The 20855-nt window shown below is 40.3% G+C and overlaps 2 protein-coding genes across 6 annotated transcripts in view; one reads left to right on the top strand and one right to left on the bottom strand.

Moving 5' to 3' along the window:
- The window catches only part of HSD11B1 (hydroxysteroid 11-beta dehydrogenase 1), a 45039-nt gene extending 33836 nt beyond the window's left edge, over positions 1-11203 (top strand). For 4 of the 5 annotated variants that reach the window (XM_042925921.1, XM_042925919.1, XM_042925920.1 and 1 more), the window contains exons 6-7: positions 8153-8296; positions 10653-11203. In XM_042925921.1, coding sequence (XP_042781855.1) covers positions 8153-8296; positions 10653-10870 — 362 coding nt within the window. In that variant the 3' untranslated portion in view covers positions 10871-11203. Of the gene's footprint in view, positions 1-8152; positions 8297-10492; positions 10616-10652 lie in introns of those variants that run through there. The other variant, XM_042925923.1, reaches the window with a different exon arrangement.
- LAMB3 (laminin subunit beta 3) overlaps positions 1-20855 on the bottom strand; it is a 163138-nt gene that overhangs the window by 115565 nt on the left and 26718 nt on the right. The gene's annotated exons all lie outside the window — the stretch shown is intronic.

The following is a 20855-nucleotide window of genomic DNA, read 5'->3' as shown; positions in this document are numbered from 1 at the left end:
CACTTCTATTCTCTTTTTTCTACTCTTTGACTAGTTTCAACTTTCCTTTAGTGAGCCTAGACTGGTTCACAAAATCCTTTATCTGCAATTCCAAAACCCAATAAGCTATGGGTGAGGAAAGCTCTGAATACTAAGGATTTTCCCCCCATAATTAATTCTCTGTACTTAATTTAACTTGAACTGAAGGGAAGCTACTTAAAGCCTTTATCTCAGTGTGAACTTTCAAATATTTTACTGAAGAAATTATAATGTGTTTGCTTGCAGCATGCCTCCCCAGACCCTACTGGAAGTGTTATGTAATATACAGTATAAGCCCCATACCACCTCCTAAAATCCAAAAATAATTCTGAATTTCCAGGGCGCCTGGGTGGCTCAGTTGGTTGAGTGCCCAACTTTGGCTCAGGTCATGATCTCACAGTTCATGGATTTGAGCCCTGAATTGGGCTCTGCACTGATGGTGTGGAGCCTGTCTGGGATTCTCTCTTTATTTTATCTCAAAATAAATAAACTTAAAAAAAATCTGAATTCCATAACACATCAGGCCCTATTGGTTTTGGACAAGTGCTTAAAGCCTATATTTCTAAAGAGGAGAAAATGTAATAAAGTGTTATTATTTTTCTTGTTCTACTAGCTTCTCATTATAACTAACTCATCCCCACCTCTAGTCCTTGTACAAGTTATTCCCTCACCTTCCTGGCCCTTCTGTACCTTCTTTCATCAGAGCAGAGTTCACAACCTACCTCCTAGAGGTAAAGTTTGAAGTTTCCTGGTTAGTCTAATATCTTTTTTCACCTGAATATCGAGTTTAGATTTGGGACCAAGCCATACTAGCTTGGGCTTTAAAGAGACACAATGACTCATAATTTAATGACAGCTCACCCAACTATTGTCATAAGACTTTAGCCCCTTCCAAAGACCTCCCCTCCCCATTTCTTCTGGGAATTCCTAGATCAGGTTTAAGGAGCTTATGTCATCATGAATCTCCTCCTCCCACCATAAGTATGGTTTATTGATAAAGACCCTCTTTCCTACTGAACCCTTCAGCATAGCCCTCTACCCCAGCATACAGACTAGAAGACTCTGGGGAGGGAGTGGACTCAAATCTGCAGGTTCTCTGCAGACTTGGGTTTTTTTTTTTTAAAGATTTTACTATGTTTAAGTAATCTCTACACCCCATGTGGGGATCAAGCTTACAACCCCAAGATCAAGAGTTGAATGCTCTACCAACTGAGACAGCCAGGTGCCTCATCTCTCCATATTTGAATTTGAGAACTACTGGTTTAAAGGTTTGCACATCAATGGCAACTCACAAAATTTGAGAGATAAAATATGGTTATAATGATGCAGTCTTCAGCTGAGAAACTGACAGTTCCCATTGGTAGTTATGTTACCCTGTACCTAATGCATAGCTTTCATAATAAAGGTTAACAATTTTTCAACAGTCTTTGTCCAATCTTGATCCTTGTCTAATAATTCAGTATTTTTCTTCACCATTTAAAAATATTTTTTTAATTTAATTTTTATTTTTTTAAATACTTATTTAACTTTTTTTAGAGAGAGAGAAAGCGTGCATGAGCAGGGGAGGGGCAGAGAGAGAGGGGGACAGAGGATCTGAAGCAGGCTCTGTGCTGACAGCACAGAGCCCAACATAGGATTTGAACTCACAAACCATGAGATCATGACCTGAGCCAAAGTCATTCACTTAACCGACTGAGCCATCCAGGAGCTCCTAAAAATGTCTTTTGAAGCCATGCATCTATCTGGTGAATTTTTCAGGAAGTTTTCTGCCATGTCTGGCTGCTTCTCTCCCTCTCTCCTTTCTTCCCCTTTCCCTTTCTCTCTTCTCTCACCCTCCTCCCTGGAACAAACAAACAAACAAAGTACCACCACCAACAACAAAATCTCTCCATTTCTCCTGCAAAACAATTCAGAACCTTTTTTGTACTTTGAGCACAGTCTAAGACATAATTAAAGACAGAAAATGGGATATACTTAAGTTCCCTTAGTAAGACAAAAATTACTGCTACAGGAATTCAGACTGGGGGTTCACATGGTCTCTTGCTTCTTCATCCCTGTTGCTACCTGGAAAGATAATAAACTGCCACAGTCAATATCTTTTTTAATATCAAGAAGGGTATAGTGGGCTGATATGTCAACCTGGAACCTGTGAATATGACCTTATTTGGAAAAAAGGTCTTTACAGACATAATAAAGGTAAGGATCTCAAGATGAGATCATCCCAGGTTATATGGGTGGGCCTAAATCCAGTGGCAAGTATCCTAATAAGAAGAGTACAACACACACAAAATTGGAGAAGGCCATGTGAAGATAGAGGCAGAGAATGGAATGATGCCTCTGTAAGCCAAGGAATACCAATGATTGGGAGCAGACATTAAAAGCTTACATGACATTACATTAAAAGCAGACAAGGAAGGATTCTCCACTTGAGCTTTTAGAGGGAATGTGTTCCTGCTGATACCTTGGTTTTGGACTTCGAGTCTCCAGAACTGTGAGAGAATAAATTTTGTTGCCTCAAGCCACCAAGTTTGTGGTAATTTGTTGTTATGGCAGGCCTGGGAAACTAACACAAAGGGACAGGTAGTGACTAGCCCTCTCTACTTATGGGTAGCCTCATCTGTCAGCTTAGAAGTGAAAATAATTTTGCTATTCATAAATTTTGCCTATTTGGGGTCTTAATGGTCAAGCAGAGAATCTTCACCAACTCAGGATGGCTGATTTCTACACGTGGCTCCCCAAAAATATTCAGATAAAGAACAGTGGCTTCTTCCTGAGTGATATATAGGATTGTTGAATCACTGTACTATACACTTGAAACTACTATAACTGTATGTTAACTAGGCTGGGATTAAAATTTAAAAAAAAAAGAAAAAGAACAGTGCTTCTGTTGAGGAAATGTCAACTACTGCTTGAAATTGTTGGCTACTAGAGTCAAATTCGAATCCTGATTTGGATCCTGGTTCTCCGACTCATTAACCATGCAGCTTTAGGCAATTATTTAGCCTTGAGACTAGCACATAAGAGCTACATAAATATTAGCTCCTATTTAACTCCAACTTTTGTGTTTATTTTGTTTGTCTGCTCGTCTGTTTGTTTATTCTTTTCAATGGCTAGAGATGGCTACCCCAGTCCCAAACTTACACGACTTTTTAGTTCAAAATCCAACAGCAGCTAATTAAAATCCTTGCACCACTTATTTCAATTTCTTGAGAGAGAGACTACAATGTATGTTCAAGTGATTGTGTACATTAACTATTACTGGCCTGACCTCCCATGGCTGGGAAAGCAAAATCTTTTTTTTTTTTTTTTATAAATTTAGGAATGTTGTTTCCTTTTTTTAAATATGTAAATGTTTATTTATGTGTGTGTGTGTGTGTGTGTGTGTGTGTGAAAGAGAGAGAGAGAGAGAGAGAGCAGGGGAGGAGCAGAGAGAGAGGGAGACAGGGAATCCCAAGCAGGCTCCTCACTGTCAGTACAGAGCCCAATGCGGGGCTCAAACTCATGAACCATGAGATCATGACCTGAGCCAAAATCAAGAGTCTGATACTTAACCTACTGAACCACACAGGTGCCCCTGGGAAGGCAAAATCTTTTTGAAGGTGATGTGTCTAGGAAGGCAATGGTGAGCATTTCTAGAATACTGAAGCCTTTTAAATTGTATATATTCGAACCTATTTATATATTCCTTCATAATGTATGCCTTTGATTTCATGCTTTAAAAAGTAGCTCTTGGGGCACCTGGGTGGCTCAGTCAGTTGAGTGGCTGACTCTTGATTTCAGCTCAGGTCATGAACTCAGGGTCATGGGATCAAGCCCTGAATTAGGCTCTGCACGGATGTAGAGCCTGCTTAAGATTTTCTGTCTCTCTCCCTCTGCCCCATCCCCTTCTAAAAAAACAAACAAACAAACAAACAAACAAAACAAACAAACAAAAAACAGTAGCTTTTACCTTGAGATCATACATTGACCCATATTTTTTTATTTTACTTTCCATGTATACTCTCTAATATAATTTAAATTCTTTTATTCCAAGGGCACTTTTCTTTTCACCAAGTAGCTAGCTACTTGTCCTAACATAGTCTTCTGAGTAGCTCCTACTTTTCTCACTAATTTGAAACATGAATACTAATAACAATAGCATTTACTAAATGCTTTCTATGTGCCAGAGTTTGTGCTAGGCATATTACATGGATTATTTCAGCTTAGCAGTATTATTATCCACATATGACAGCTAAGAAATGGCATACTTGGGATTCACACCCAGGTCATCTGACTGTCAAACTCATACTTTCAACCACTATGCTACTCATAGAAATAATTTGGGTCTATTTTTAGCTTAAATAATAGGAAACATTTTTGACATAACTGGAAGTCCAGATTTAGGATGGGCTTCACAGTTGACTTGGCTCAAGTTCAATGTCCCCATGATTCTCTTGGCTCTGCTTCCTTCCATGTGTGACTTCATCCCTAGGCTGATAGTAAGATAGCTGTAGCAATTCTAGCCCCCATATCCAAGCACAAAAATGTCCAGTAGAAGAGAAACAAAATGCTACTTTAAGAAACTCTCCCAGAATAAGAAAGGATTTTCTCAGACCCTCCAACAAAATTCTCCTCAAGTCACATTGGCCAAAATTGGCCAAATGCCCATTTCTGTATCAATTATGGGCCAGGAGATTGGATTAAATCAAATTATATAAGCCCACCCCTAGAGTTAGAAACAGTATCAACTTTGTTTTGGAACATGGGCATCATAAAAGTAAGAAGTACTATCAGTAAGGATTAGGTTCAGCTCTCTAATTCAGAAAACTTAAAATAGCAGTAGATTAAATAAGTTAAAAGGTAAATCAAGTCTGGAGGTAGGCATTAATCTGGAGGTAGGGCTAGGATGGAGGCTCCATGGTCACCCAGTTTCCCTCTTCTCTCAATGCTCTGCTGTTCTCAACATGTGGCTTCCACTTCATGGTTCTAGATAGTTCTGGAGCCACAGCCATCATACCCACCTTCAGGCACCAAGAAGGAAGAAGGAATGGAAGGAAGAGACTGATTTCTGTCTTTAAGGACATATCCCAGAAATCACATGATACATTTCTGTTTACAACCCACTGGACAACACTTAGTCATCTGGCAACATCTGGCTGAAAAAAGCTGAGAAATGTGGACTTTATCCCAGATAACTATTTGCCCAGATACACATCACAGATTACACTACTAAAGAAGAAGAGCAAAAGATACAGAGAGAATGCCAGTAGTCTCTAGAACAGGTGGAAACATGAACTCAACTGGGGTTCTGTTACGGAGGAAGAAGGGGGAACTAAATAAATTCTGGTTACACAACCAGCAATGTGTCCTGCAGCCCTGATGGAGTCTTTGATCTAGTCCTAGACTAGTCAACAACATAGTGGTATCAAATACTCTGGATGGACATCTTGTGCCACACACCCATTCCTGGAACTTGGCTGTACAGTCATTCCAAGCCAAAACTCATGATTGAGAATAGAGTTGGAGTGGTTCCCTAAAAATATTTGTTTGTATTTTTTTTAAGAGTTAATACACTACGAATTGAAGTTTGGGATGCCTGGATGGCTCAGTCAGTTAAGCCTCTGACTCTTGATTTCAGCTCAGGTCATGATCAAGTCATGAGATCTGGTCATCAGGTCATGAGATCAAGTCCCACATTGGGTTCTGCACCTAGGCATGGAGCCTGCTTAAGATAGTCTCTCTCTCTCTCTCTCTCTCTCTCTACCTCTCTCTCTCTCTCTCCCTTCCTCCCCCCCTCCCTCTCCACCTTCCGTGCTCACTTTAAATAAATAAATAAATACATAAAAAAAAAAAATAAATAAATAAAATTGCACCCTAAAAAATAAGAATTGAAGATATTTGTATTGAAGATATTAAGCTTTTGTCTGTTTACTATGTTCTAAATTGTTTTCTAGTTTATCATTTACTCTTAACCTTTATAGTTATATTATTAGTTATTGCTTTCACATACAGAACTTTTACATTTTATATTATTAAATATTCTTTACCTTTACATATTTTTTTTTTACTTTTCTGTTAGAATGATCTTTCATAACCAAGGATCTGATAAATGCTCACCTATATTATTCTTTCCTGATTAAATTATTTTTTATCAGTCAGAAGATGCATTCTGCTACACATTTAACAAAAACTCCACTTACAATCACTTAACACTAAATAGGGGTTCCTTTTTCTCAGGTCATATCTTCAGGGTTGGTTTGGTGGACTCATTAGATCTTCAAGAATCCAATCTCATTCCATGTTTCTGTTCTATAATCCTTAATATGTAGCTTTTCCTCAAGTTCACAAACAACCACTGCATTTCTAGGCATCACATCTGAAGTACATTTAGAATGAAAGAAGAAGGGCAAAATGTAAAAACTGCATGCTACCGGAATCCACAGATTTTGTCAGGAAATCAATATCTTTCCTGGAGACCCCATCTGTTAGATTTCTCATTGGCCAGAACTAGGTCACATGGACACACAAAAGAGCAAGGGAATCTTGAGGAAGTAAATATTTTTACCTGAACACACTGCTGTCCTGAAAAAATCAAACTTGATTATTAAGGGAGGGAATGGATATTGGGTAGACAACATTTGCCATACTTTTCCAACTAGAATTTTTTTGATATATGATATAGAACAAGGAGCTAACAATTTTTTCCAATGAGTTAACCAACCTACCCAGCATCTTTATTGAATGAACCATTCTTTATTCATTTATTTGGCAAGCAACTTCATTTGAGAACTTATAGAGGTTCCAATTCCAGTAATGGCAGAGAGGTACCTAATATATCGGCCTGCCCCAGATCAAACTTTGGACAAAATATAGAAAACAACCACTGAAAGCACTGGAGAGAAAAAACGAAAGCTGACAGAAACTGGAGAGTTGTTGACACTTGAAAGGAGAAATTGACACTACATGAGTTTCCCAATATTATAGCTTATGCCTAAAGGCAGGCCACAATCAATGTTGTATCTGGAATAGACATCTGCCATCTTACTACCTTGAAGAACTAGAAAGAAGAGTTTAGGATTTCTGTAGCAGCCAGAAAGTGGAGGGGGACATCCTGGAAAGGAAAGAGCCACAGTGGAAGAGTGCCACATTCTGTATGTAAACTCTTTCAAAATCTGTTTGTCCCCTGAATTACTCATGGGCAGTGCAGTTACCAAGAAGCCCAATTAAGATTAAATAATTCAACAGAGATTTTAGCTGGAATCTACTGCAAGAGACACTAGATTTCAGGCAAGTTAAATGCCCACCTAAAAAAAAACAAAACCAGAACTCAATACTCTTTTGAGGAATATGACAGAATCCAGAGATTCTACAACATATCATTCACAATGTCAAGAATACATTGCAAAATTACTCCACATACAAGAATAGAAAATATGACTGATACTCAGGAGGAAAGCAGTCAGTGGAGATCAACCCTTAAATTATTCCTATTGTAGAATTAGCAGACATGAATATCAAAGTAGCTGTTATAACTCTTTGTTCAGCAAAGAATCTAAGGTCTCAGGCCACTTCTAATCCCTCCTCTTGGACAGAGTATAATGAATAGATCACCCTATGAGGCATATGTCCACATGTCCTCCCAACAACCGGACTGAGAATTAACCAGGATGATGAAAGTAAGAATAATAGTTTTAAGAAGAAAAGGAAAGACAGGGTTTTTCATTTCCCTCGTATAGAAAGTAAATCAATGATTGGTTGTTGTATTGGCAGAGAGTTCTTGCTAAACCCTTGGATCTCAGCTCTCTTGAGTCAGAGGTAGCAGCTGTGGGATTACCTGGCTGTTTTGTAGTCCCACTTATTTACCATCCTTATTAAAATCTAACCAATCTCTCCTCAGTGAAGGCTTTCCTGCAGCCCATCCCATCCCCCACCCAGACTCTTCAAGGGGAGTTTCTTTGAAACCTTAAAGATCTTTTTTTTTTTCTTTCAGAAATTCAACACAGCATGATAATCTCTATAGGGAGTAGAGAGAAACTATGCCTCAAAGGGTAAAAGGACTCCACAGGGGTTACAAATCCTACTACAGATGCAACAAAGATCATCTCAGAAGAAGCTAAAATGGGTCACCTTCTTAACCCATTTCCTTATTATTTAGGGAAAATGGCTAGTCCACTTATTGCGCCCTATTCTGCAAGCAAGTTTGCCCTGGATGGGTTTTTCTCCTCCATCAGGATGGAACATTCAGTGGCCAAGATTAATGTATCGATCACTCTCTGTATCCTCGGCCTCATAAACACAGGTAAGTTGAAGAGAGTAGATTAAACAGCTTGCAGATGATTGCCTGCCGTTTCCATTGTGGGTAAAAAAGGTGCTGAACTCCTTGACTCCTGTGTAATGCACAAAAAACCAGTGAGAGCAGTGGTTCTCCATGCAATGAAGCACTTCTGTCACTAGTGGAGCCTCTGACTATTCTTTGACTCTTCTTTCCATTCTGACCACCAAGTGTGCCAAGTGACAACAGACTCATCACCTGACCCTATTCTGAACACTTTTTTTCCTCAGGGACACTCAACGGCCATTACTTTCCCATTTGAGGCTTATTGAATACAAGTTTGTTATTCTTAATAATATTACTAGTAATAAGACATATCAACATCATGAATCTTTTTTTCTTAATTTTTTTAACGTTTATTTAATTTTTAGAGAGAGAGTACAAGCAGGGGAGGGGCAGAGAGAGGGAGACAGATGACCTGAAGCAGGATCTGTGCTGACAGCAGCAAGTCCAATGCAGGGCTCAAACTCATGAACCGTGAGACCATGAACTGAGCCGAACTCAGACACTCAATTGACTGAGCCACCAACCTTTTTTTTTTTTTTTAGTAAGTAATCTCTACATCCAGTGTGGGGCTCAAACTTAACAACCTCGAGATCAAGAGTCTCATGCTCTGTTGACTAAGCCAGACAGGCGCCCCTCATGAACCCTTTGATGTGATGCACTGGGAAAGACACAGCATCATTTTTGTGATATACTTGTCAGAAATGTATAACCTGACTCCAATCATCATAGAAAAATGGACAGAGTCACTGGCCATCTCAGTCAGTAGAGCATGTGACTCTTAATCTGGGAGTTGTAAATTTGAGCCCCATGTTGGGCGTAGAGATTACTTAAAAATAAAATCTTTTCTTTTTTTTTAATTTTTTTTAACGTTTATTTATTTTTGAGACAGAGAGAGACAGAGCATGAACGGGGGAGGGTCAGAGAGAGGGAGACACAGAATCTGAAACAGGCTCCAGGCTCTGAGCTGTCAGCACAGAGCCCAACGCAGGGCTCGAACTCACGGACCGCAAGATCATGACCCGAGCCGAAGTCGGCCACTTAACCAACTTGAGCCACCCAGGCACCCCTAAAATCTTTCCTTTAAAAAAAGAGATAAAAATAGACAAACCCAAATTGAGGGACATTCTATAAAACAATTGATCAATATTCTTCAAAAGTATCAAGGCCATGAGGGACAAAGAAAGAATGCAGAACTGTCAGTTTGGAGAGAAAATAAGAAGAAATTACTACTAAGTGTAATCCTAGCTAAGATCCTGGAACATAAAAAGGATATTAGTGAAAAAAATAAGGTCTATATTTTAGTTAGTAAAATTGTCCCAATTATATTGTACCTTGACAATTGTACAGAGGTTATGTGTAATGTTATAGTTAGGAGAAGGAGAGTGAAGGATATAAGGGAATACTCTGCACAATTTTTACAATTTGTCTGTAATCCAAATGCAAATTTATCTAAAATAGGTTCAATACAAAAACCTTATTTAAAGAGTAATTGAGGGGCACTTGAGCAGTTCAGTCAGTTAAGCACCTGAATCTTGATTTCGGCTCGGGTCATAATCTCATGGTTCGTGGGTTTGAGCCCCATGTGGGACTCCACATGGACAGCATGGAGCCTGCTTGGAATTCTCTCTCTCCCTCTCTCTCTGCCCCTCTTCTGCTCACAATCTCTCTCCCTCTCTTTCTCCCTCAAAATAAATAAACTTAAAAAAAAAGAGTAATTGAGTAAATTGAGTAGTAGTTGTAGAACAAGAGAGATTAAGACACACAGGGAAACAAAGATAGAAAGAGAGAAAGAAACTGTGCAGGAAGGGTATAAAAATTTAGAGAAGATAAGGTAACTTTCCTTCCAAATAAAAGTGGCTACTGTGGACAGAAAGCAAAGGCCTGGATTCTTGTCCATCTCTTCCTCTTACAAGTTAGTAAAGCGTTATCATACAGCACTCTGCTTTGCCCACTGACACTTTCCATTAGCTACTGGGTCTTGATATAACTTCTATCCTCATTCTACTGCCCTTTATTACTCCCTCACCTCAACCAAAACACCCAAGAGAGAGACATGATTTAAATCTCTCAATTAATCACCTCTAACAGCACTCCCCACAAATCTTCATCTAGGAAGACAGAGCCCACATTAACTCTAAGCCTCTCTTTGCCCAGCAGGCCCTACATATACCCGGTCTTCTGATAGGGCCCACAGGGTCTTGTAGAGCAAACCCTGGCAAACAGTCCCTAACAGCGAAGCTGTGGCTATCTGCAGAATTTCCATCATGTAGACTCTACTAGTCTTGGACAACCCCACTCTTCTATTGTCATTCTGCAGACACAGCCATGAAGGCCATTTCTGGAATAGTCAACATGGAGGCATCTCCAAAGGAAGAATGTGCCCTGGAGATCATCAAAGGGGGAGCTCTGCGCCAAGAGGAAGTGTACTATGACAACTCAGTCTGGACAGCTCTCCTGCTGGGAAATCCAGGGAGGAAGATTCTGGAATTCTTCTCCTTAAGAAGTTATAGTTTGGACAAGTTTATAATCAACTAAGCACTTCCTTAAGGTGGATCATGGTAAGAGAGCTTGGGACTGTTCTTCCTGACATTTATCTGAGCTCCATCCATGAAGGCATCTCCCTGGAGACATAAGTGAGGGTCCCAGAGAGTTGGAAACATCACATGTCACGGCTTGAAGGAGTTCCTCTAACACTTGCACAGTGGAAATGTAATTATAATGAATGTCATGAGCCACTGCAACCTGCAGTCATGAAATTGATAACCATAGGTATAATTAAAAGGTAGTTCTATCAAGTTTACCTCATATGTAATAATATTATGATAATTAAAACATTAATTATAATAAAGGTCATATCTACTATATAAATTCATAATTTGTAGCTATAGGTTCATTCGGTGTGGTTCCTTTAAAACCTATACAAGTGAAATTTTTCAGTGTTCATATCTTATCTTGTGGCCTGAACATTTTCTCTGTTCTTGAGTTGAAGAAATCACCCTACTCTTCATTTAAAAGACATCACATCCATACCATATTGTATATTTCAGATAGTCTTTATATTATTTTATATTGTTCCTCTGGGAAGGAGGAAACCAGGGTGGGTATAAATCACTAGGGCAAACCCATGGAAGCGGAAGTCCCTGGAAACTTGAGCCACAGAACCAACATACTTTAGTGCTCTCAGACTGCATCAAGTGTCTACACTTTACATGTGAACTTTCAACTGTGTACTATAAGTCTGGAGAGGAAGAAGTGGAGTTTGATCCTGCCACTCATTTAATAATTTATTAAGTCAACAGATATTTACCAAACATTTGCCAGGCATCACCTAACTACAACCAAATAGGAAACAGAAATCAGCTATATTAACAATTCAGCAAAGCCTTTTATTGGTTAGGTGTCCAACAGGTAAGAGATAGCAAATTAGATAATTTTAGTAGACTTTATTTTTTAAAGTAAGCTTCACGCCCAGCACAGTATGGGGCGTGAACTCATGGGGTTTGAACTCATGACCTTGAGATCAAGACCTGAGCTGAGACCAAGAATAAGATGTTTAACTGACTAAGCCACCCAGACACCCCTAATTTTAGTAGACTTTAATAAAAATGAGATTATTGACAAAAGTGTGGACAAGGTTATAGGGCAATCACAAGGGATCAAGTAAGTAGTATCTCAGGGCTAGCCCCACCTTAGGGACAAGAAGAGAGAACCATTATAGAGAGCCCAGAGAGAGAAACTGTTTGGAGAGCATCACAGAACAGGAGCTATGACATTCAGTTAAGGGATGCCACCAGCACACCCAGGACCACACAGGAAGGATCTGGAGGGACAAACACCCTCGCTTCACTCTCTTCCCTCCCTCTGATTTCTTGTTAATATTTTCTATTAGCTAAACAGAGGAGTAAGGGAGCAGCAGATGATATAACCACACAGCTTTCCTCATGCGCAGAGCAGGATAGGAAAGGATGGAGAATGTCCTAGGGTGACAGATGGGATATATCAACATCCCCAAATGTAGGGCTTCCATGATAAGTGATGCTAGGACACAAGACTTGGAAGCACAGGGAAAATTTCCCTTTCTCATCTCTTCATCTAAATGACCAGGCAGCATAACAGACTAGAACCCATTAAGCCTGCCGGCCACATGAACAAGGAGCTAGATCTGAGGGTGAATGTGGCTGGGCTTTTCTTAGAAAGAGATTCTTCCCAGACTATGCTCAGTGTAAGGGAGCAGGAAAGACTTGACTGCAACAGTGTGCAAGAAAATAGATCCGAAATGTGAAGACAGATTTCTGACCATACAGCAGCATACACATGTACACATGCACACCTGTGCTGAATCAGAGAAGATCATGAAGTGTCTGGATGCAAGTGATATGCTGTCGTGCCAGTCCCTGGGTCAGGTGCGTCTGCAGGTGACACAAATGGGGCAAGGAGCCAGGTTTGTGACAGGATGAGGGCGAGAGGATGATTAGGAAGGGAAGAGGTGAATGCTGAGACAGGAGCATGATCAAATGGTAAATGTACAGCCAGAGTCAGCTTAAAATTAGTTTTGCCTTTAGCCTAAACTTTTAAGATTCTCCTTAGGCCCAAAGACACATTAAGACTTCAGCCTATGTTTCATATAAATCAGCTGCTCTCTGATTCTGCTGATTTATGGCCTGGGGAAAACAAGAAGCTATGTAACAATATTTATGTAACTAATAAACTAAACCTTTGGTCTTTCCAAGGGTGTGTTGGTAAATGTTTAACTGGCAGTCCAGGAAAAGAGAGAGAAAGAAAAAGAAAGCAAGCCCTGATTCAAAACATTTGCCTGCTTCCCCCCCCCACCCCACCCCCCCCTTTTTTTTTTTTGCCTGCTTTCTTGATGTAAACATTCTCAGCATAGTCGATTTTTTTAAGCCACCAGGTCATCTCACTGAATGTGTAACAGAACAGGAACACACCGTGGGCTCTCTCAAACCTGTACAGCCTGCTCCAGCAACCACCCTGACTTTCACATTCCACATTCTGACAGAATTAGTTATTCTTAAAGGCCTAGCTCAATGCCTCTCTCCTCCTCCAAGGACTTGAAAGTAACAGAACAGTTTGTTTCTACCATTGTTGGAGAGGGTGGGGGATCAAGAGCTCCCAAAGACAAGGGATGCTCATATTCTTGAACTCAAGTTCATGTTGACTTTGCATGAAGTCAACAGCCTTAATTGTGTGCGAGTCCCAAAGATGACCTTCATGTCCGCTAGCATTGAATTCCCCTGGAAGTAACAGAAAAACCCACTGACAGTGGCTCAATCAAGTAGAAATTACTTTTCCACCAGTTACCAAAAATCTAGGAGGGGCAGACCAGGGCTTCTGGGAGTTGGATTCCTTCTGTCTTTCCTCCACTCAGCTAACCACCCTCCTCCTTGTGACTGTGGGGGCACAAGACACCTGCTCTACCTCAGCTCCGTGCTGGGTTTCAGGAAAGGAAAAGGTGAAGGACAGCAAATGCAGACCAGCGGTATCTGAGCCCTGATACAGAGCAAACTGGGAAGCCCCATCCAGGACTTCAGCTCCCATCCTGTGGGCCAGAGTCATGTCATGTGATCACCTCTCCCTTCAAGAGAGGCTGAGAAATGGAGCTTTCAGCTGAGTGCATTTTCACCCCAAACAAAACTGGGGTTCTGTTAGGCACCAAGAAGTGTTTGTCACAAACATAAATCACGACAGAAACAAAGAAACCTAGAGTCAGAGAAGAAGGACATAGTTTCTAAGATGCCAGGTTCCTAACCATGGTGACAGGACCCAGTCCCACTGACCACCTGCAAGGTCTCATTAGTTCCAGCTCCCTCCATGCTGAAAAACATCCCAGGCTCTTCCCTCTCCAAACTTCACTTTGAAAAACTATGATCCCCTCTCCTTAGTAAAGAGTATAATGAAAGACCCTAGAAAAGAAGTAGCAGGGAGCCCTGAGGTGACCCCAGAGGCAATGACTCACATTGTTCCTGGAGAGTTCCCTCTCAGGGACAATTAATTTCCACCTCACCACCATGTCCGTCCACATAGGCTGGGCCTTTCTCCTTGGCTGGACTGCTCTGGGCCAGCATCTCAGACCACCCCCAGAGTCCATGGCTTCAAAGTTTCTCCAGAGCAGCGGTCGCCAAAACTTTTGATCACATACTTTGTTATTAAAAAATGATTAGGCATGTATATTTCTAACAGATATACAGTGACTATTACATAATATATGCATGTAGTATTTACTAACATAAAACATATACAAAAACAGAAATCTTCAAAAGATAAGATAAAACATAAATAGAAATTCGAACATCTCTCCATATCCAGCGGTTCCTCTGACATGCTGGAGACCATGGCTCTAAAGCTGTGTTAGAGAAAGAAGTCAGCATATGTTATGCTTCTAGCCAGCCCTTGGTTAGAGCATCAGCAGGCACCTGTGGCTCCTGGAGAGCCCCATTCCCCTCTCAGGGGACCACATGTAGGGTAGAATCTATCCCTCCCACCGGCTCACACTGCCTGCTGTCCAGGGAATTTGTCAAGGACCCTCATTCTTATCCATTAGTGCCCTGCCTAGAGCACTGGGCAACATATGCTAATCAAGTCCCAGAATCATCCCTTAATTTCTCCAGGGAAATATTCAAACCAAAGTAATTTGCAGTATGAAGGGAATAGAAAAACATATTTGCCACCTTGATACAGTGCTCATGATGTCTCACGATGTCTCTAGCAACTCTGCTTTGTTGTCAACATCTCAGCACCCCTAGATCTCCATCCCACCCCCCAGGCAGTCACCAGTTCATGGAGACCGCTCGGGAAAATCAGGATATCCCTTACATGCTAGATCCTCCCCACTCAGCAATTTTTAACCTAACTTCTCTAGTTGTTAGTCTTACACGTTTTCTAGTTAGACTTAGAATGTGTCTAAATTCCCTAGTTTTTAAGGAGAGGGGAGGGGAAACGGATGGAAACAGGGCAAATGTGAAAAAAAAGGCAGATGAGAAAAAGAGAATTTTCAAAAAAATAAAACAGAACCCTAGTGCCCACAGGCAAAAAACGTCGGAAGAAGCAGAACTCTGCACAGATCCAGAACACTTGGGGTGAGGACGAGAACCTAGAGCAAAAGGTAAAGCCAGAGGAGGGAGGGTGGGGAAATGAATTCTTAAAAAATAGGAAAGTGCCAGATGAATAAACCGCTTTAGTTGGGGAGGCTTTGGAGATAGGAGTTTCTGGGAAAGAGGATACAGAACAGAAGCCAAAGGTGAGGGCACATTGGCAAGTCATAGGATCAGTAACCAGAGGGTTTCAAAAGATCCACCCTGACGAGAGCTGAGGTCTGAAAGACCACGAGGCCAGAGGTGCTAGGGTCTGTGTTGTGATTGGCTGCCCTGGGACCGTTGGGTTGGCATGCTTTGGGACCTCCCTCACACTGTCCTTGAACAGTCTCGTGGCACCCTGAACTCTGTAACAGAGAGCTTGAAAAGCTACCCCACCCCAAGAACAAAGAGCCAGGCCACCCTAACCAGACTTTTCCTTTTCACAAGCCTGCGTTTTTGCCATCAGGGTGGCAGCGCCACCCAGGGACTGACAGTTCGTGGTGTAGGGCACTTCACCACAATTTCTTCCCCGCAGGTGGCGCCGGGTCGGCAAGAGCTACCACGACTTCCTTCACAGCGTGCCTTCTCTGAATCACTGCTTAGGGCGGTTGAGCAGACCTTACAGGAGGCGAGGCGGGGCTCGGGCATCTACACCATTGGCTTTTGGTTAGATCTGTTCGATAGCGACAGCTAGTGGTCACTCTAGCTTTGACCTTACAAGCAAGGTGCTGTGAGCCTCACAGGGAAAGAAAAGTAAGGGAATGGGTAAATCAAGGCCCATTCTTGGCTGCCACTGGAAGCTAGAATATATCCAAAGCCATCCTTGAGTACAGTGGTACAAAGAAAACTCAAACTCTTGACAGTGATGTCCAAGGACCTTGGCTACCTCCATAGCCACATCTCAGGCCACCTGTCCTGCTTTTGATTCCCTAAGGAAAAAGAACTGCTGGTCCTCTGAAGGCACCCTTCTATTTCCACCAGCCCTTTGCTCCATGCTATCTCTTCTCCCCAGAATTCTCTTCACTCTCCCTATTGTCAGCTTAACTCCAACTCATCCTTCAAGACTCCACTCTGCCATTACCTCTAGGAAAAGTGTCTTCCCTTCCACCAAGGCCTATCCTCAATGCTGGGATGAGTGCTCTCCCACTCCTATCACGTCTCTATAATTTTTTCTTTCTTTCTTTCTTTCTTTCTTTCTTTCTTTCTTTCTTTCTTTCTTTCTTTCTCTTTTCTCTTTTTCTCTTCCTTCCGTCTGTCCTTCCTTTCTTTCTTCCTTCCTTCTTTCCTTCCTTCCTTCCTTCCTTCCTTTCTTCCCTGCTATCTTTATTTTAAGTAGGTTCCACACCCATGTGGGGCTTGAACTCACAACCCTGAGATCAAGAGTCACATGCTCTACCAACTGAACCAGCCAGGCACCCCATACCTCTATTATTTTCTGTATCTGTCCATCACTTTAGTTCACTATGCTTTGAATTTACCTTTAAGATTGTCTCATGAGGGGCGCCTGGGTGTCTCAGTCAGTTGTGTGCCCGACTCTTGATTTTGGCTCAGGTCATGATCTCATGGGGCTTGCGCGTTCGAGCCCCATGTTTTGCTCTGCACTGACAGTGCAGGGCTTGCTTGGAATTCTCTCCCTCCCTCTCTCTCTGCACCTCCCCCCCCCAAAAAAAATAAATAAATAAGCTTAAAATAAATAAATAAAAAATAAAATTGTCTTATGTAATTACTTGAAGGTATTTATTTTATTTTACTCATTGTTGCATCCCTAATTCTGAACACAGATCTTCGTGTGTGTAAGGTATTTCATTGATGTTTGAAAAATAAAGGACTTCTAGACCCTAATACTGGGAAAGGCTTACTATGGTGACAAAACAACTTTTCATTTCAAAGAAGAGGTATAGATGGATCTAAAAGTGACTTCATCAGATTCCAGCCCATTATTCTTTTCCCCACACCATCCTGTTTTTGCCTCTCTACTAACACCCAGCAGCACCTCAGCCTGTTGGGAGAGCCCTCCACCTCTTGGCAGTTCTGACCTTGCCATCTCCAGCAATGCCCAAACCCTAGCTCTCTTCCTTCCTGCCCACTTCCTGCAAAACTTCCTCATCAGAACTAAACTGCTTCTTCTTGAAACTGCTCCAGCATACCCCACTCCTGGATTTTATCCGAAAGGAAATATTTCAAAAGAAGAAAAGCACATAATTGCCTGCACGAAGGTGCTCATTTGCAGTACTATTTGTAAAACTTAGAAATGACAAAAGTCTCCATATAAGTAAAAAAAAAAAAATTCCTCCATATAATCTCCATATGAAACAAATAATCAGTTACATCATGCAAATACTAAGAAGTGTCTCAGCACGTTGGGATGATTTGTTCTTTTATTACTTCACTTTATTAGCAAGCATAGAACTTAAATCATATTCAGGCACTATTCTACTGAATGAAAAGTCACTCATTTATTCCTCAAAACAGTCTTATGAGATAGGTGCAGTTGTGTTCCCATTACTTATTTCAGAACACATTTGGTTTGGTCCGATAGAAAAGAAAAGTTAAATGGCCCACAAGACACTTATTTGAGGGAACAGTGTGAGGCACCTCAACTATTTTTCTTCCATATAGAGTTGTGTGATACACATTTGTAAAAGAACTTGGTCAGTTGACTTGAGTTGGGTGAGTTTAAAAACTTACATATTTGAACTAATGCCATCATTCCATGGATAGACAAGTTCCTTATGTTTATTATTCTTTCAAAGAGATGATTTTGAATGTTTTTTTAACCCATGTATATACTTATGAAATTATATCAGATAAAACACACAGATGCACTGAAACTACTTCATTTTCATACAGCTGCATGTCTGACTGAGGATCTATTCCATCATAACCATTAATAAGTCACAAGGGCAAATGCTCAAAATTGCAGATGTTACTATAACAACAGTGATAGGTGGAATTTATTGAGTGTGTTATAATATCATGTAATCCTAAAATAATAATGTAGAGTAGGTATTATCATTATTGCCATCTTACATCTTTTTAAAATTTTTGTTTATTTTTGAGGGGGGGGGGGCGGGGGAGAGGCAGAGAGCAAGGGAGACAGAGAATTTAAAGTAGGCTCCAGGCTCAGAGCTGTCAGCACAGAGCCCAAAGCAGGGCTTGGACCCATGAATGGTGAGATCGTGACCTGAGCCAAAGTTGGAAACTTAACCAACTGAGCCACTCAGGCACTACAGTTTAATCCCATCTTGCAGAGGAGGAAACTGAGATGCAAAGACATTAAATAACTTACTAAACTGAAACAGGAAGTAAATGGCAAAGCCAGGCTTCGAACCCAGGCAGCCCTACTTTCTGAGGGCTCTTGCTGATCTACTGACCCAGGCTACCACTCAGGCAGTATGCTTCAGAGTGAGCAATAGCCCTGAAAAGCGGGTGACAGATGTGATATACAAAGTAATCCTGTTATAAAGTTGAAAGTTACCACGGCTTTGAATCAATTATTGCGATTACAGAAAATTATTATAACTCATTCATTTTTCTTATGGCTATTAAATTGTATTTACCAGGGGTTAATAATTATCTCGAGCAACATTAGGTAGACATAGCTACTGTTCAATAATAAGGAAATTATTAAGGAAATAATTTAAAAAATCATAAATAATAATTATTAAATTAAAATAATTATAAAATTATAAAATGTAAAATATATAAAATATATAAAATATAAAATTATAAAAATAATAATTATAAAATTATTTTTAAATAATAGAAATTAATAAGGAAATAATAAAAAAAGAAAGTAAAAATCTGAAAAAATTATACTATAGTATCAAGTGGGAAAACAAACATATAATTGTAGGTTCATTACGCTTAAAATATGTAAAAGAAAGAAAGAATAAAGAAGGAAGGAGAAAGAAAGAAAAAAAGAAAGAAAGAAAGGAAAGAAAAGAAAGAAAGAAGGAAGGAAAGAAAAACTAGAAGGCAATGTGAAAAATATGGAACTTGTGTTTGGGGAGTAGGATTAAGATGTTTATTTTTCTACTTTAAAAGTTACTTTAATGGTTTTCATAAAGCTGAAAAAAGGAAATCAGAATGCTTTCTGACCCATTTCTCCATCAATCTGCCTTATTAGTCTTCAAAGAGTGCTCCTAAAATGCTCTCTGCAGAGCAGGCTGACAGCAATCTGTCAGAACTTTGGTGAGATCAGTTTTTGTTCAATCTTACTGCATCAATTTAAATATTCTCTGTTATGAACAATAGATTGTTCTGAGTATAAAATAGATCAGAAATGCTGGCTCAGTCAGTAGAGTATGAGACCCTTGATCTCAGGGTCGTGAGTTTGAGCCCCATGTTAGGAGTAGAGGTTACTTAAAAAATAAAAAAAAAATTTAAAAATAGATCAGAAGAGTAAGTATAAAAATGTGCAAAATGTATAGAAAAGGCTCGAGAGGATATTTAAGTTTGAAATGTGAGGCCATCTGTGACATAATGGGAATAACTTAATCAAGGCTGTGGCAAGAAATGACCGTTTAAACCAGGAAAGAAAACTGCCAGTTTCAGCAAGAAGATAACACTACTACTAATTTTACCAAACAGCAAATATCTCCAGAATTAGCGTGTTAGTGAGTACAGTCACAATTGTTTAGGCTCTCAGAATTCTTGGCTGAAAACAAAGGTAATGGCCTTACCTCTTTCGTGATGATGGGTGTGGTATCTCATTGAGTGCATAAGCCTAAAAGGGATTTTGATCTTCATACACATTTCTTTTTGGTTTTTAATAGAGTCCAAATAGTTGATCCATAGGAACTTCTGTTTTGACCTGTATTCCCTAGGGCCCTGAACCACCAGAACCCTCTTTGTCAGCTATGCCAATAAAAATGTCTTATTCCTTCATCTTGGATTCCCCAACTTCTCTGTCTCTGCTCATTCTCATCTCTATTATGTCAGGCTCCAGGACCTTGAGCTCTTGTCTCTTATCCTGAGGGAATGTTGTTTGCCTTCAGTTCCAGTGCTGGAGAATCCATCCTCTGTCCTTTCCCCTGCCTTCTTCTTGTCCGTTTCCTCCTCAGAGAATGGGGTGAGTAGTAGGCAGTGGAGAAGACTGTGACATACTCCCTACATGTTACTATTATCTTATCACAGCTATTTAATTTAAAAGTCTCCTTACATACTTCACATGTGTCAAGACTAGAATTCATAGGAGCCATATAAATCATCCAACCACTGTACCGAGTGGACCATTCGTTCAAGGCTTATTGCGCATAGTTATAAATCTACTTAGTTAATTTGTCCTGATCCAATTTCCTCACCACCTTCTTATCCTGAACTTCTTGTGAATTTCCTGACAATATCATTTGTAATAGTTTCTTTTCTTTTTAAGTGTCTATTTTGAGAGAGAGAGAGAGAGAGAGAGAGAGAGAGAGAGAGAGAAG

This window comes from Panthera leo, chromosome F3 (genome assembly GCF_018350215.1).
Source record: "Panthera leo isolate Ple1 chromosome F3, P.leo_Ple1_pat1.1, whole genome shotgun sequence".
Taxonomy (NCBI): domain Eukaryota; kingdom Metazoa; phylum Chordata; class Mammalia; order Carnivora; family Felidae; genus Panthera; species Panthera leo.
The sequence above is the reverse complement of the archived record's forward strand: the minus strand, read 5'-3'. Positions and strand labels throughout refer to the sequence as shown.